This window comes from Gobio gobio (assembly GCF_949357685.1).
Source record: "Gobio gobio genome assembly, chromosome: 19".
NCBI classification, from domain to species: Eukaryota; Metazoa; Chordata; class Actinopteri; order Cypriniformes; family Gobionidae; genus Gobio; species Gobio gobio.
Window position 1 is genome coordinate 49,866,671 of NC_137112.1, and position 17,647 is coordinate 49,884,317.

Sequence of the window (17,647 nt, forward strand, 5' to 3'; positions counted from 1 at the left end):
CCAATATTAATTTACTCAGATATCTCTCAGGATCACATGTTCTTGTTTGCTGCTGGCAGAATGTGAATTGTTGAAGAGATGCTGTAGAAAACAGATATTGCCACAATATCACTATCAATTTTCCACCCAATGGGAATGTTAGGTATGCAAGTAGCCTTAAATTATTGACAGAAATATTGACTACAAAAACTGTGTCTGTCCAGCATGTAAAGAGTTCAGAAAGTCCACTTGTTCTGAACAATTGCACAATCTTAAAGGGATAGTTCGCCCCAAAATGAACATTTTGTCATTACTCTTTTGAGTTTCCTGATGTTTGTATTTGCAGCATAATAATTAGTGTGACGTTAAATATTTTGACAATTGCTTAGAAGGCTTAACTTCTGCAAAACTTGATGATCCATCGTATTAAGCATATTCTGATGTGTTCAGAGGAGTTTGCATTTGCATTGTGACCTACAAATAGTGCAAATATAGCCCAGATGTCAAGTCCCAGATTTTCAATGTGGTCTCAGACTTTTGCACAGCATATCAAAGTGTCATTGTATTTATCATTATCATTATCTGTCACTGTGCCATGATTCTGCCACATGGGAATGCATAACCATGGCATTTAAATAGTGAAGAAGCTACAGCTGTTGGGTTAACCATCATGAATCAGAAGCTGTTCCAGCTGTCCAGCAATGCATGTGAGAGTCCACCCCCTTCTCCTCAGTGGACTCCTTATCAACACTCACTCTTTGACTACACTGAGTCTTGCACAATCAGCAGTTCTTTAAATATATAACACTCGAGTCAGGGCAGAGGCGATCTCTTCAGCCACTGAGACACACTCAACCATGACCAGCGCACAGCCGATCTTCTCAAAGGGCGAAAACTGCAAACAAGTGTGGCACGACGCGAGTGCCGACTATAATGCGGCCGACACACACCTGGAGATCATGGGGAAACCCGTCATGGAGCGCTGGGAGACTCCATACATGCACTCTCTAGCAACAGTTGCTGCATCTAAAGGTATCTTACACTTTAGTTCTGGATTCAGCTCAAACAACAATGCGATGTGTTCACTTAAAAGTGACTTAATTTCAATATTATATATTAAATTTGATCAATACGATATGTGTTAAAACATATCAACATTGAATTCTACTATGGCGAAGGGAATCCGATTCTTCAGCTGAGTCGGATTCGATCGTGAACTCAGCAGCAAGAACTGTCCCAAAGTCCGAATGTGCTGACCTGCTATATATGGTGTGTAAGAATCACTACACCAATAAAGTGAATTTATGTACCCCAGCAGTATTAATGAAAAATACTGCAAGAACAAAGGCTTGTTTCCACCATAGAATAATAAAAAAGGCGACTTATCTAACAGTTCTGACTTTATAACACGCAATTGCGACTTGATATCTTGCAATTCTAGCTTTATAACACGCAATTCTGACTTTAGAGAAATAAAGTAAGAATTGTGTGACATAAAGTCACCAAAAGTCTTTTTTTCCTCAGAATAACTCGCACTTGAGTTATCTCATTGCACATAACAAAAATCAGAATTACAAGTATTTATCACGCAAATTCTGAAGAAAAAAGTCTGAATTATGAGTTTATATCACAATTCTGAGGAAAAAAGTCTGAATTAAGAGTTTATATCACGCAATTCTGAGAAAAAAAATCGGAATTACGAGTTTATCACGCAATTCTGAAGAAAAAAGTCTGAATTATGAGTTTATATCACAATTCTGAGGAAAAAAGTCTGAATTAAGAGTTTATATCACGCAATTCTGAGAAAAAAAATCGGAATTACGAGTTTATCACGCAATTCTGAAGAAAAAAGTCTGAATTATGAGTTTATATAACGCAATTCTGAGGAAAAAAGTCTGAATTATGAGTTTATATAACGCAATTCTGAGGAAAAAAGTCCGAATTACGAGTTTATATCACGCAATTCTGAGGAAAAAGTCCAAATTATGAGTTACGAGTTTATACGAGTTAAATCCGAATTACGAGTTTATAGCACACAATTCTAAAGGAAAAAGTCTGAAATATGAGTTTATATCACGCAATTCTGAGGAAAAAAGTCTGAATTACGAGTTTATATCACGCTATTCTGAGGAAAAAAGTCTGAATTATGAGTTACAAGTTTATAAAAGTTAAGTCCGAATTACGAGTTTATATCACGCAATTCTGAGGAAAAAAGTCAAAATTATGAGTTTATATCTGGCAATTCTGAGGAAAAAAAGTCTGAATTATGAGTTTATATCACGCAATTCTGAGGAAAAAAGTCTGAATTATGAGTTTATATAACGCAATTCTGAGGAAAAAAGTCTGAATTATGAGTTTATATAACGCAATTCTGAGGAAAAAGTGCAAATTATGAGTTACGGGTTTATACGAGTTAAATCCGAATTACGAGTTTATATCACGCAATTCTGAGGAAAAAAAGGGTGAATTATAAATTACGAGTTTATACGAGTTAAGTCCGAATTACGAGTTTATATCACGCAATTCTGAGGAAAAAGTCCAAATTATGAGTTACGAGTTTATACGAGTTAAATCCGAATTACGAGTTTATAGCACGCAATTCTAAAGGAAAAAGTCTGAAATATGAGTTTATATCACGCAATTCTGAGGAAAAAAGTCTGAATTACGAGTTTATATCACGCTATTCTGAGGAAAAAAATCTGAATTATGAGTTACAAGTTTATACGAGTTAAGTCCGAATTACGAGTTTATATCACGCAATTCTGAGGAAAAAAAGTCTGAATTATGAGTTTATATCACGCAATTCTGAGAAAAAAAGTCTGAATTATGAGTTTATATCACGCAATTCTAAGAAAAAAGTCTGAATTATGCGTTTATATCACGCAATTCTGAGGAAAAAAGTCTGAATTATGAGTTTATATAACGCAATTCTGACGAAAAGTCTGAATTATGAGTTTATATCACGCAATTCTGAGAAAAAAGTCATATTTATGAGTTTATATCACGCGAGATGTTACATTTCGAGATGTAAAATTGCAATTGTGAGAGAAAAAAAGTTGCAATTATCTTTTAAATCGTTGTATTCCGTGGCAGAAACAAGCTTCCATAATTATCCCACAATCAATAACAGAATTAGCATGGAGGATGTATGTTTAGGAAAAAACAGGCTTCATACTACAAAAAGGATGGGTTAGGGCAGTGGTTTTCAAACTGGGGTCCCCAGAAGGTTCTAAGGGGTCCCCAGAAAATTTCAGAGATGAAAAAGACAAAGCAAAAATGGATAAAGTCTACCAAACATTCAAACTGTTTCATTTCTAAATGTTTCTCTTCTTTCTTGCCCTAGGCTATACATACTTTCCAGAATTGTATATGTTTGCTTTGTATCTTTCCACTGATTTTTTCCTCACTATTAGTCCCATTAATCTCGCTCACGGGGTTGTAAGGCAATATTAATGCAGTGTGTAAGCTGATTACACAGATTTATTGTGAAAGAGACGACGACGTGATGACGTAAAGCACCGTTCGAAACGATGCTCGAAAGAACCGACTCTCAAAACGAGTCTCCGCTCTACTATGGCGAAGTTTATGGATATTAATTTGGAAATGCTGCTTCTTAACCTTCCTTAATTAATATTAATCACCCACGCATTCACAGGTCACGTCACTATAATTCCTAGTACGTGAACAGCGATCACGTTGCGTTCGTGAGATAAGAGTTATCTGTGAATATGCGACACAAACACGTGCTTGTGTCACGACGACAGGTGCAAAACTTCCCAGCGCAAACTACAGAGGTAAAAAATACTAAAGTCGACTGAATTTGAATCAGTTATTTCTCACGTAAACGCCTCGCCACGAGACGGCGCGCTCCCGTCTGTGTGGCTGCAGTGCACGCGCCTGAATATGAATGTATGTTCATATTTATTTAAAGAGGTATCCTTTAAGTTGTTGCATCGATTTTATCCTGTCAATCTTTATATCAAAAACATGTTTCCTGAGTCTGAGATGGATCCCCTTTGCTCCTTTTGTGGAGTGGAAGATGAGTCTCACCTCTTTTGGGATTGTATATTTATGTAGCTACTTTTTGGAAGAAATTTAGTTTGTTTGTACGTGTTTCTCTCGAGTTTAAGGATGTCCTATTTGGATTTTATAACTCTGACATGAATCTTAAAGACTATTATTTTTTGATTAATCTATTTATTTTTCTAGCCAAGTTTTTTTATACACAAGTGCACATTTTTTTTTTTTTTTTACTATTTTTTGTAAAGATCTGAAATGTTATTTAGATACCATCTCTTCTTCCAGCAATGTCAAAGCTTTGAAGTCCTCTATGCTATGTACAAAATATAATATTTATGCCTTCTTATAATTGAATAAAGAAAAGAAAAGAGGCATCTTTTTTTCTTCTTCTTCCGGTTTTTTCTTTTCTTGTCTAGCTCTCTTGATCCTAATTTATTTTAAATTGTATGTCACCCCTGGCTCAATATCTGTTTTGTGTTGTTTTGTTTTGTTACTTTTTACAACCTCTGTCTAATGTTTATAATTTTTTGTTATTGTTGTTAAATGCTTTTTTGAATTGTGACTATTTGCTCTTTTATCTGTTCAATAAAAGATTTTTTTTTCCATATTTATACAGCGCATGTGTCACATCAATGGTTCACAAACAGAGTTTAATTTGAGAAGGGTGTAGTAACCTCTTCTCTGCTCCTCACATGCCTATTTTTACTCTTCTCTGAAATATCAGCTCGTGTAACTCCAGGGTCAGGACCTTTCCTGTCATTAATATCTGGCGTAGTAAAGAGTGTGTAAATCTTACTATGCCACATATTAATGAGAATATTAATTTTATAGCACGATGCACAATATATGCTCTAAATGGGCAAAAGACACGTGTAGTGAGGAGCAATACATGAATAATGAATAATGTGTGTGTTGTTTGTGAATGCAGGCGGACGGGTGCTTGAGATCGGCTTTGGGATGGCCATCGCAGCCACTAAAGTGGAGTCCTATCCCATTGAGGAGCACTGGATCATTGAGTGTAACGACGGCGTATTCCAGAGGCTACAGGAGTGGGCCAAGAGTCAGCCACATAAAGTAAAGCAAACATGTCTGATTTTGGAGGCTGTGATTAACATGTGACTTATTAAACGGGGTTTATCTCTCAGATCGTTCCTCTGAAAGGCCTGTGGGAAGAGGTGGTGTCGACCCTACCAGACAATCACTTCGATGGTAATGATTTTAACATTTACTGCTGTTTGCCTTCCCATGACTTTACATTAAACATGAAGTTTGGGTGAATAATACTTTTCAACAATCAACAATGATGCATTAAATTGAAATGTGGCAGTAAAGACATGTTATATTCATTACAGAATCCTGCAAAATTATACTAATAAATATATCTGCAAGCAGCAATACCGGGGCCAAGCGCAAAGAAGAAGACAAGACATGCCAAAATGGCTGACAGTGTCAGATCAACGACAGCAATGAGCAATTAAACACATTTAAAGATGATTTTAGGCTGAAAAATGCATGGGATTTTCATGTTTTGTTCTATTATAGCGCCACCAAGAGGCTCAATCCTACCATTTTCTTATGTGTCTTCGGAGTGAGCCCATACATGTGCGTGTCAATTTTGGTTAAAATTTCGTTTTGGAGTTATAATTTGATTGGATTTTACTCCCCCTTACTATCAATATTTTGACATTTGAGTATTAGCGTTGAGCTATCGACCTGTGTTTCTGAACTTCTGACGCTGGTTTCGTCTCGATCGGACTAGCGGTTTTGAAGATATCAGCTAACATTTTTTAAGCGCTAAATTACAACGCTACACAAATCATACGCCGAAACCTGGCGAGTCTGGTATCATTGGACTCCGCAAGGATTCAGGAGACAAAAAAAGTTACTCCCATTAAAATAAGTCAATCACACCCAAAGTTATAAGCGTTTGGAGAAAAAAAATGTATCCACTAGGTGGCGCTGTTTCGAAACTTCTCAGGCTCCTTCAGGGCAACGAGCTGATGACCCAAACCGAGTTTCATGACAATCCGTTCATGTGTTCATAAAATACAGCATTTTAGCACATAATTCAAAATGGCCGACAGACAAAATGGCCGATATGGTAATCCGATATGACGTCCTGAATCTAAGGAGACCACTTTTATGATTTTTGGACAAACGGTTCAGAAGTTATAAGCAAAAACTGCAATTTTTCATATCTCCAGACCAGTAGGTGGCGCTGTGCCGAAACGCTGCATGTTGCCTCAGGTCATGCTTGTGATGACGTACCAAGTTTGGTTTGAATACGATTAAGCGTTGCGGAGATACAGCCTTAAGTGTATTTTCGCAACCGCTACGTAAAATTTGTTTGCATGTTAATTGAAAACGATTTAACAGATAAACTTGAATTCCTTAACTTTTTGTCGCCATGGTCTGAAGATGATCTGGTTCAATTTTCGTGAAAATCAGAGCAACGGCCTTGGAGGAGTTCGCCAAAGTAGGTTTTTCGGTTAATTGAAAATGGCGGAAACATTTTCATGACGGAACATGACGTTGAATTGGCTTGAGATCAGGAATCAAAGGGAAAATTGTTTTGTTTCTAGCACTTAGGGTTCAAAAGTTATTAGCATAAACATGAGTGAAACTTTGGACAGGTGGTGGCGCTAGAGGGATTGAGTTAGAGACTACAAAATTTGCTTCAGGGCATCGAGCTGATGACCCATACTGAGTTTCAGAACAATCCGTTCATGAGTTCATAAAATACAGCATTTTAGCACATGATTCAAAATGGCCGACAGTCAAAATGGCCGACATGGTAAAATTGGATATTAGTCGACTCGGCATGATTATTTTTGGACAAACGGTTCAGAAGTTATAAGCAAAAATAGCAATTTTCGTATCTCCGGACCAGTAGGTGGCGCTGTGCCGAAACGCTGTATGTTGCCTCAGGTCATGCTTGTGATGACATGTACCAAGTTTGGTTTGAAAACGATAAAGCGTTGCGGAGATACAGTCTTAAGTGTATTTTCGCAAGTGCTACATAAAATTTGTTTGCGTGTTTATCGAAAACGATTTGACGAATCAACTTGAATTATAAAGAAAGGCTTGGGGTGAGCATTAGACACTTGTGAACGCTATTGTAAATTTGATCTAATAATATATGTAATGTATTAAATTATTTACATTTATGCATTTGACAGATGCTTTTATCCAAAGCGACTTATGAGAAATACAGACTAAGAGTATTATATTAAGTTGCAATTGAGAAAGTTGTGGCGATGTTTGTGTTCCGATCTCAGGCATTCTGTACGACACGTATCCGCTGTCAGAGGAGACCTGGCACACACACCAGTTCAACTTCATCAAGGTTTGTGGACGGTTCCATTGCAGCTTAAAGGGACAGTTCACCCACACATGAACATGAGCCCATGATCAGCTCCTCCGAGGTGTGTGTGACCTTCATCTCTCAGACGAACACACTCAGTTATAGTAAACCTGTCCTGACTCGACGATGACGCTGGACGCTACGCAAGCGCTTTGAACTGCGAGAGGCGTCACACTTGCGGTCCGCCGGAAGCTTGATATTTTATTTTATAACGTGTCAAATATGGACATTTTTCTCACATAAACCCATCGATTTCCTTCAGAATGATGGATAGATGCAGTTTTATGATGGATAGATGCAGTTTTATGATGGACAGATGCACTTTTATGATGGATAGATGCACTTTTATGATGGATAGATGCAGTTTTATGATGGACAGATGCACTTTTATGATGGATAGATGCACTTTTATGATGGACAGATGCACTTTTATGATGGATAGATGCACTTTTATGATGGATAGATGCAGTTTTATGATGGATAGATGCAGTTTTATGATGGATAGATGCAGTTTTATGATGGATAGATGCACTTTTATGATGGATAGATGCACTTTTATGATGGACAGATGCACTTTTATGATGGATAGATGCACTTTTATGATGGATAGATGCACTTTTATGATGGACAGATGCTCTTTTGTGATGGACAGATGCAATTTTATGATTGATAGATGCACTTTTATGATGGACAGATGTACTTTTATGATGGACGGATGCACTTTTATGATGGATAGATGCAGTTTTATGATAGATAGATGCACTTTTATGATGGACAGATGCACTTTTATGATGGATAGATGCACTTTTATGATAGATAGATGCACTTTTATGATAGATAGATGCACTTTTATGATGGACAGATGCACTTTTATGATGGATAGATGCACTTTTATGATGGACAGATGCACTTTTATGATGGACGGATGCACTTTTATGATGGATAGATAAACTTTTATGATAGATAGATGCACTTTTATGATAGATAGATGCACTTTTATGATGGACGGATGCACTTTTATGATGGATAGATGCAGTTTTATGATGGATAGATGCAGTTTTATGATGGATAGATGCACTTTTATGATGGACAGATGCACTCTTATGATGGATAGATGCACTTTTATGATGGACAGATGCACTCTTATGATGGATAGATGCACTTTTATGATGGACAGATGCACTTTTATGATGGACGGATGCACTTTTATGATGGATAGATAAACTTTTATGATAGATAGATGCACTTTTATGATAGATAGATGCACTTTTATGATGGACGGATGCACTTTTATGATGGATAGATGCAGTTTTATGATGGATAGATGCAGTTTTATGATGGATAGATGCACTTTTATGATGGACAGATGCACTCTTATGATGGATAGATGCACTTTTATGATGGATAGATGCACTTTTATGATGGATAGATGCACTTTTATGATGGACAGATGCACTCTTATGATGGATAGATGCACTTTTATGATGGATAGATGCTCTTTTATGATGGATAGATGCACTTTTATGATGGACGGATGCACTTTTATGATGGACGGATGCACTTTTATGATGGATAGATGCACTTTTATGATGGATAGATGCACTTTTATGATGGATAGATGCACTTTTATGATGGACAGATGCACTTTTATGATGGACAGATGCACTTTTATGATGGACAGATGCACTTTTATGATGGACAGATGCACTTTTATGTTGGATAGATGCACTTTTATGTTGGACGGATGCACTTTTATGATGGATAGATGCAGTTTTATGATGGATAGATGCAGTTTTATGATGGATAGATGCACTTTTATGATGGACAGATGCACTCTTATGATGGATAGATGCACTTTTATGATGGATAGATGCACTTTTATGATGGATAGATGCACTTTTATGATGGACAGATGCACTCTTATGATGGATAGATGCACTTTTATGATGGACAGATGCACTTTTATGATGGACAGATGCACTTTTATGATGGACAGATGCACTTTTATGTTGGATAGATGCACTTTTATGTTGGACGGATGCACTTTTATGATGGATAGATGCACTTTTATGATGGATGGATGCACTTTTATGTTGGATAGATGCACTTTTATGTTGGACGGATGCACTTTTATGATGGATAGATGCACTTTTATGATGGATAGATGCACTTTTATGATGGATAGATGCACTTTTATGATGATAGATGCACTTTTATGATGAACAGATGCACTTTTATGATGGATGGACAGATGCACTTTTATGATGGATGGATAGATGCACTTTTATGATGGACAGATGCACTTTTATGATGGATGGACAGATGCAGTTTTATGATGGATAGATAGATGCACTTTTATGATGGATAGATAGATGCACTTTTATGATGGATGGATAGATGCACTTTTATGATGGACAGATGCACTTTTATGATGGATGGATAGATGCACTTTTATGATGGACAGATGCACTTTTATGATGGATGGACAGATGCAGTTTTATGATGGATAGATAGATGCACTTTTATGATGGATAGATAGATGCACTTTTATGATGGATGGATAGATGCACTTTTATGATGGACAGATGCACTTTTATGATGGATAGATGCACTTTTATGATGGATAGATGCACTTTTATGATGGACAGATGCTCTTTTGTGATGGACAGATGCAATTTTATGATTGATAGATGCACTTTTATGATGGACAGATGTACTTTTATGATGGACGGATGCACTTTTATGATGGATAGATGCAGTTTTATGATAGATAGATGCACTTTTATGATGGACAGATGCACTTTTATGATGGATAGATGCACTTTTATGATAGATAGATGCACTTTTATGATAGATAGATGCACTTTTATGATGGACAGATGCACTTTTATGATGGATAGATGCACTTTTATGATGGACAGATGCACTTTTATGATGGACGGATGCACTTTTATGATGGATAGATAAACTTTTATGATAGATAGATGCACTTTTATGATAGATAGATGCACTTTTATGATGGACGGATGCACTTTTATGATGGATAGATGCAGTTTTATGATGGATAGATGCAGTTTTATGATGGATAGATGCACTTTTATGATGGACAGATGCACTCTTATGATGGATAGATGCACTTTTATGATGGACAGATGCACTCTTATGATGGATAGATGCACTTTTATGATGGACAGATGCACTTTTATGATGGACGGATGCACTTTTATGATGGATAGATAAACTTTTATGATAGATAGATGCACTTTTATGATAGATAGATGCACTTTTATGATGGACGGATGCACTTTTATGATGGATAGATGCAGTTTTATGATGGATAGATGCAGTTTTATGATGGATAGATGCACTTTTATGATGGACAGATGCACTCTTATGATGGATAGATGCACTTTTATGATGGATAGATGCACTTTTATGATGGATAGATGCACTTTTATGATGGACAGATGCACTCTTATGATGGATAGATGCACTTTTATGATGGATAGATGCTCTTTTATGATGGATAGATGCACTTTTATGATGGACGGATGCACTTTTATGATGGACGGATGCACTTTTATGATGGATAGATGCACTTTTATGATGGATAGATGCACTTTTATGATGGATAGATGCACTTTTATGATGGACAGATGCACTTTTATGATGGACAGATGCACTTTTATGATGGACAGATGCACTTTTATGTTGGATAGATGCACTTTTATGTTGGACGGATGCACTTTTATGATGGATAGATGCAGTTTTATGATGGATAGATGCAGTTTTATGATGGATAGATGCACTTTTATGATGGACAGATGCACTCTTATGATGGATAGATGCACTTTTATGATGGATAGATGCACTTTTATGATGGATAGATGCACTTTTATGATGGACAGATGCACTCTTATGATGGATAGATGCACTTTTATGATGGACAGATGCACTTTTATGATGGACAGATGCACTTTTATGATGGACAGATGCACTTTTATGTTGGATAGATGCACTTTTATGTTGGACGGATGCACTTTTATGATGGATAGATGCACTTTTATGATGGATGGATGCACTTTTATGTTGGATAGATGCACTTTTATGTTGGACGGATGCACTTTTATGATGGATAGATGCACTTTTATGATGGATAGATGCACTTTTATGATGGATAGATGCACTTTTATGATGATAGATGCACTTTTATGATGAACAGATGCACTTTTATGATGGATGGACAGATGCACTTTTATGATGGATGGATAGATGCACTTTTATGATGGACAGATGCACTTTTATGATGGATGGACAGATGCAGTTTTATGATGGATAGATAGATGCACTTTTATGATGGATAGATAGATGCACTTTTATGATGGATGGATAGATGCACTTTTATGATGGACAGATGCACTTTTATGATGGATGGATAGATGCACTTTTATGATGGATGGATAGATGCACTTTTATGATGGACAGATGCACTTTTATGATGGATGGATAGATGCACTTTTATGATGGATAGATGCACTTTTATGATGGATGGATAGATGCACTTTTATGATGGATGGATAGATGCACTTTTATGATGGACAGATGCACTTTTATGATGGATGGATAGATGCACTTTTATGATGGATGGATAGATGCACTTTTATGATGGACAGATGCACTTTTATGATGGATGGATAGATGCACTTTTATGATGGATAGATGCACTTTTATGATGGATAGATGCACTTTTATGATGGATGGATAGATGCACTTTTATGATGGACAGATGCACTTTTATGATGGATAGATGCACTTTTATGATGGACAGATGCACTTTTATGATGGATGGATAGATGCACTTTTATGATGGATAGATGCACTTTTATGATGGATGGATAGATGCACTTTTATGATGGATAGATGCACTTTTATGATGGATAGATGCACTTTTATGATGGACAGATGCACTTTTATGATGGATGGACAGATGCAGTTTTATGATTGATAGATGCACTTTTATGATGGATGGATAGATGCACTTTTATGATGGATGGATAGATGCACTTTTATGATGGATAGATGCACTTTTATGATGGATAGATGCACTTTTATGATGGATGGATGCACTTTTATGATGGACAGATGCACTTTTATGATGGACAGATGCACTTTTATGATGGACAGATGCACTTTTATGATGGATAGATGAACTTTTATGATGGATAGATGCACTTTTATGATGGATAGATGAACTTTTATGATGGATAGATGCACTTTTATGATGGATGGATGCTCTTTTATGATGGATAGATGCACTTTTATGATGGACAGATGCACTTTTATGATGGATAGATGCACTTTTATGATGGATAGATGCTCTTTTATGATGGATAGATGCACTTTTATGATGGACGGATGCAGTTTTATGATGGACAGATGCACTTTTATGATAGATAGATGCACTTTTATGATGGACGGATGCACTTTTATGATGGACGGATGCACTTTTATGATGGATGGATGCACTCATTCTCTGCCATTATAAAGTTTGGAAGAGTCAGGTAATTTTTAATATAACTCTGATTGTGTTCGTCTGAGAGAAGAGCGGCACACACTTCGGATGAGTAAATCATGGGCTAATCTTCATTTTGGGTGAACTGTCCCTTTAAGCAGGTGTTAGCTGTCATCAGTGTTCTGATTGGACGGCTCAGTAATCGCTCTGGCCTGTGATTGGTAGGCTCATGCTGGCCGACTGCTGAAGCCCGGCGGAGTGCTCACCTACTGCAATCTCACTTCCTGGGGCGAGCTGCTGAAAGACAAGTACACTGACATCAACCGAATGTTCCAGGTGAGTAACTCAGCTCTGCTTCCTGTCCTGATCTGCATCCGCTTCTGCTCTGGCCTGAAGCTGCGCTGTTTTCCAGGAGACACAGGTTCCGCACCTGCTGGAGGCCGGATTCAGGAAGGAGAAGATCAGCACCGCTTTAATGGACATCAGTCCTCCCAGCGAATGCAAATACTATTCCTTTAAGAAGATGATCACACCCACTATAGTTAAAGAATGAGACAAACGGCAGATCCATCATTGGCAAACGTCTCTGAAACAGCTTTAAAATCTCAATCTCATTACTAGCTTTTATAAATGACATTTCTTTCTTTTTTTGATTGTACTACTTGAAAATAAACACTACATAATTTACACACCGTGTTAGCGGTTGTGTTTCAAATTTTTTTAGTGATGGAGATCAACATTGTGAACATTAATGTTTTTCTTATATTTAGCCCTCTTACTAATTGCTCACTCATACTCATTGATGGTCAAATGTGACTATACACCTTAACTATTGTTCAATTAAATAAATGTTCTATATTTTAGTTCAATAATATTTTTTGAGTTGCTCTTTTGGTACCAAATACTACTTGTGAAATAATTATTGTCAATTAATGACCACTTAAAATATTTCTCTTCTAATATTTTTTATTATTTATTTTACAATTAGTGTAGAAATTAAGATTAAAATAGAGAATTCCAATGCAAAGCAGCAAATTAGAGTCATTTTGTGGCCAGAAAAATAATAATTTTCATTTGTAAAGCCATTACTGGTGCCTGAATGGCTCTTGAATAAATATAAATGTATCTAATCTAGTTGCTCAAAGTATTGCAGATCATAACTGCTTACTTATTTTTAGGTTTTGCATTTGAATAAATATTTAGACATGATCAAAATTAAATGTGAAATTGTAAAACGTTAATAACTTACATCCTAATATTTTTAATGATACTTATATAAGCGCACACAAGTGAATATTAATGAATGCGAGCACATCCGAAACGTTTAAAATAGTGCTAAGGTACATTTATTTTTCCTTATATGTACAGTAGGCTATATACACTTATGAATTGATACTGAATCAAGATCGAAATTGATATTTGTGCCAATCCCTGATCAGACTGATGCGGGCGGACGCGGGTTCGAGCCCCGCTTGGAGAGGGTTCGTTACATTAGCGGTTGTGTTTCATACGCCTCATGATATTGTGAGTGTATTCTCAGAGCTTCAGCTGCACTTCCTCTTCTACTGTTTTGCCTAAGTCAGCTGTTTAATATGGATTTTGCAGACACATATTCTTTTTTTATCATTGGGGAATTACAGCAAACTTTGTTTCAGGTTCTGTACTCCTGCTCTGAAGTATCCAGGAGTTTGTGTTTTGCTCAAGAACGTCATGGAAATTCTCTGGATTCCAACAGGAGTTTCGGAGTTAAAGGGTTAGTTCACCCACAAATGTAAATTGTGTCATTAATGACTGAGCCTCATGTGGTTGGACACCCGTCAGACCTCCGTTCATCTTCAGACACAAATGAAGATATTTTAGTGTAAATCTGATGCTCTGAAAGGCCTCCATTGGCTCAACTTTACACTCTCAAGACCCTTAAAAGACACTAAAGACTAAAGTTACAAAGTCCATCTCACTACAGCGGCTCTACAATAACTTTATGAAGACGAGAATAGTTTCTGTGCGCAAAAAAACCCTAAATAACGACTTATATAGTGATGACGATTTCAAAACACGGCCTCATGAAGCTTCGAAGCGTTATGAATCAGTGAGTCGATTCAGCGGTTTGAAGCGTTATGAATCAGTGAGTCGATTCATGATTCGGATCGTGTGTCAAACCGCCAAACTGCTGAAATTTGGCGATTCAAACCGCTGAATCGACTCGCTGATTCATAACGCTCTGAACCACTGAATCGACTCACTGATTCATAACGCTGTGAACCGCTGAATCGACTCACTGATTCATAACGCTCTGAACCGCTGAATCGACTCACTGATTCATAACGCTCTGAACCGCTGAATCGACTCACTGATTCATAACGCTCTGAACCGCTGAATCGACTCACTGATTCATAACGCTCTGAACCGCTGAATCGCCTCACTGATTCATAACGCTCTGAACCGCTGAATCGACTCACTGATTCATAACGCTTCGAAGCTTCATGATGCTTTGTTTTGAAATCGTCATCACTATACAAGTCGTTATTTAGGGTTTTTTTGCGCACAGAATCTATTCTCGTCTTCATAAAGTTATTGTAGAGCCGCTGTAGTGAGATGGACTTTGTAACTTTAGTCTTTAGTGTCTTTTAAGGGTCTTGAGAGTGTAAAGTTGAGCCAATGGAGGCCTTTCAGAGCATCAGATTTACACTAAAATATCTTCATTTGTGTCTGAAGATGAACGGAGGTCTGACGGGTGTCCAACCACATGAGGCTCAGTCATTAATGACACAATCTACAGTTTTGGCTGAACTAACCCTTTAAGCAGTTTTCCACAGCATATTCACAATAAAGTTCCATTTGTTAACATCCTACATACAAACTAACAATGTAAAGTACTTCTAAAGCATTTGTTAATCTTACTTAATGCTAATTTAATTACAACAAACTAATATATTATTAAAATCGAATGTACCTGTTCACATAATTTGGACTTGAACTTGAGTTGTATTTTATTAACCAATGCTGACAAAGATTAAGAAACACAATTAAATGAATTGCTCATTGTTATACTCTGGGGGAATTTTGAGGGAAATGTGCTTAAAATGTCTGTCACAATACAAAAAATGTTAGTGTTAGTTAAAGCTACACTGTGTAACTTTTTTAGTTTATTCTTAGCTAAAAACACTTAGTTCTTTCAAAAATATATGTGCTCATTAATGTATATTTACTTCTTTCAAGTAATAAAGTATTCTGGTAAGTTTGAATATGAATAACGCCTGGATAAAAAGAGTTGAATTAAATTGGTAACTAATTTAAACACTATTTAAAACTTCTTTCTTGGGTTAAATTCTGTATAAGCTAGAATCATCATTTATATTCACCTGTTGTGTATCGAGTATCATAAAATAACATTCAGACGTTAACAACATTTAAATTATAAACGAAATGACCACTATAACCAGTAGATGGAGGAAGAGGAACACTTATCATTGGCCTTTTTCTCTTTTGTTTTAAGGAATTTTTATAGATCATCAAATCACTATTATAACATTAAAATAGTTACTGTATTTGTACTGAAGTGTTAAATATATATATATCACAAAGTCAAAAACAACACTAAAACCAGCCCAGGTGAGAAAAAGTAACGCAAAAGTAACGTAATGCTTTACTTTTCTTAAAAAGTAACTAAGTAACTCAATTAGTTACTTTTTAAGGGAGTACCGCAATATTGTAATTAATTACTTTTCAAAGTAACTTTCCCCAACACTGATTACGCCCATATTATTTACAGTCTATGGTAATTATGCATAATTTATTGTTCTGGATGATTTACCAGCGTTCCCGCTCTTTTTCAGCAAACACTTTCCAGTACATTTTCAATTTTACTACGGCGGGAATAAAAGACAAGGATCATGCCAAATATTGTCTTTAAAAGCCGTCCAGTTTATTGCCATTACTGAACAATCCAGCATTTTTCAACATGAGCTCTTAATCATACATTATGACTATGGAAGCTTGTTTACGCCACAGAATAGAAAGAAAAGGTAATTGGGACTTATCTCGCTATTCTGACTTTCTCGCAATTGCGAGTTTACATATTTGTGATATAAACGCGAAAAATTGTTGCAATTCTTTTTTCCTCAGAATTGGACTTTTTAACTTGCAATTGCAGTTTAGATCTCACAATTCTGAGAAAAGAAGTCAGAAGTGCAAGATATAAACTCGCAACTGCGCAAAAAAGTCAATTGTGAAGAAAAGACTTGCGAGTTTATAATCACGCAATTCTGACTTTATAAAACACAAATGCGACTTTATATCAAAATGATGTGATTGGTATGCAGCTTACGAGTTAATATTCACTGCATACATTTGAGCCGTTAATAGTGTTAGCTATTAAACATCATTATTCAAATACTACTCACACACATCAAACTCCGCAATCCTGAACATGTGCTTTCTGCAGCTAGCGCTAATCGTTTGGGCCAGCGATAAACTCGTTATACTCGGCTAAAGAAATAACTTTTTTTTAAAGAATTTTCCCAGACAACCACAAGATTTTCCAGGACATTTCCTCTATTTCCCAGGACGAGTGGGAACCTGTTTACGATAGTTCTTTATATGGAGGCGTTTGGTCTGTTGATGCTATACGCTGCTAGCTAAAGGAAGTAGATTATGATCTCATGCGGATCTCCAAACTCAGTCCTGGAGGGCCACAGAGTTCAGCTCAAACCCCATTAAACACACCTCAACCAGATCATCAGTGGCTAAACCAGGAGCTCAGGTGTGCTTAT

General features: G+C 36.6%; 1 protein-coding gene across 1 annotated transcript; it reads left to right on the plus strand.

The window, feature by feature from the left end:
- The first annotated feature begins 739 nt into the window (after positions 1-739).
- Positions 740-16,117, plus strand: gamt (guanidinoacetate N-methyltransferase). The gene is made up of 6 exons (XM_079844856.1): positions 740-1,011; positions 4,928-5,073; positions 5,145-5,208; positions 7,278-7,345; positions 13,101-13,211; positions 13,288-16,117. The coding sequence occupies exons 1-6, from the start codon at positions 837-839 to the stop codon at positions 13,426-13,428; spliced, it is 705 nt and encodes a 234-aa protein (XP_079700982.1). The 5' UTR covers positions 740-836; the 3' UTR covers positions 13,429-16,117.
- Positions 16,118-17,647: the final 1,530 nt, after the last annotated feature.

Coding starts and splice junctions, on each gene's coding strand:
- gamt (XM_079844856.1), top strand. CDS start 837: ATGACCAGCGCACAGCCGATCTTCTCAAAGGGCGAAAACTGCAAACAA. Junction 5,074..5,144: donor CCAAGAGTCAGCCACATAAA/GTAAAGCAAACA, acceptor TTTATCTCTCAG/ATCGTTCCTCTGAAAGGCCT. Junction 5,209..7,277: donor ACCAGACAATCACTTCGATG/GTAATGATTTTA, acceptor TTCCGATCTCAG/GCATTCTGTACGACACGTAT.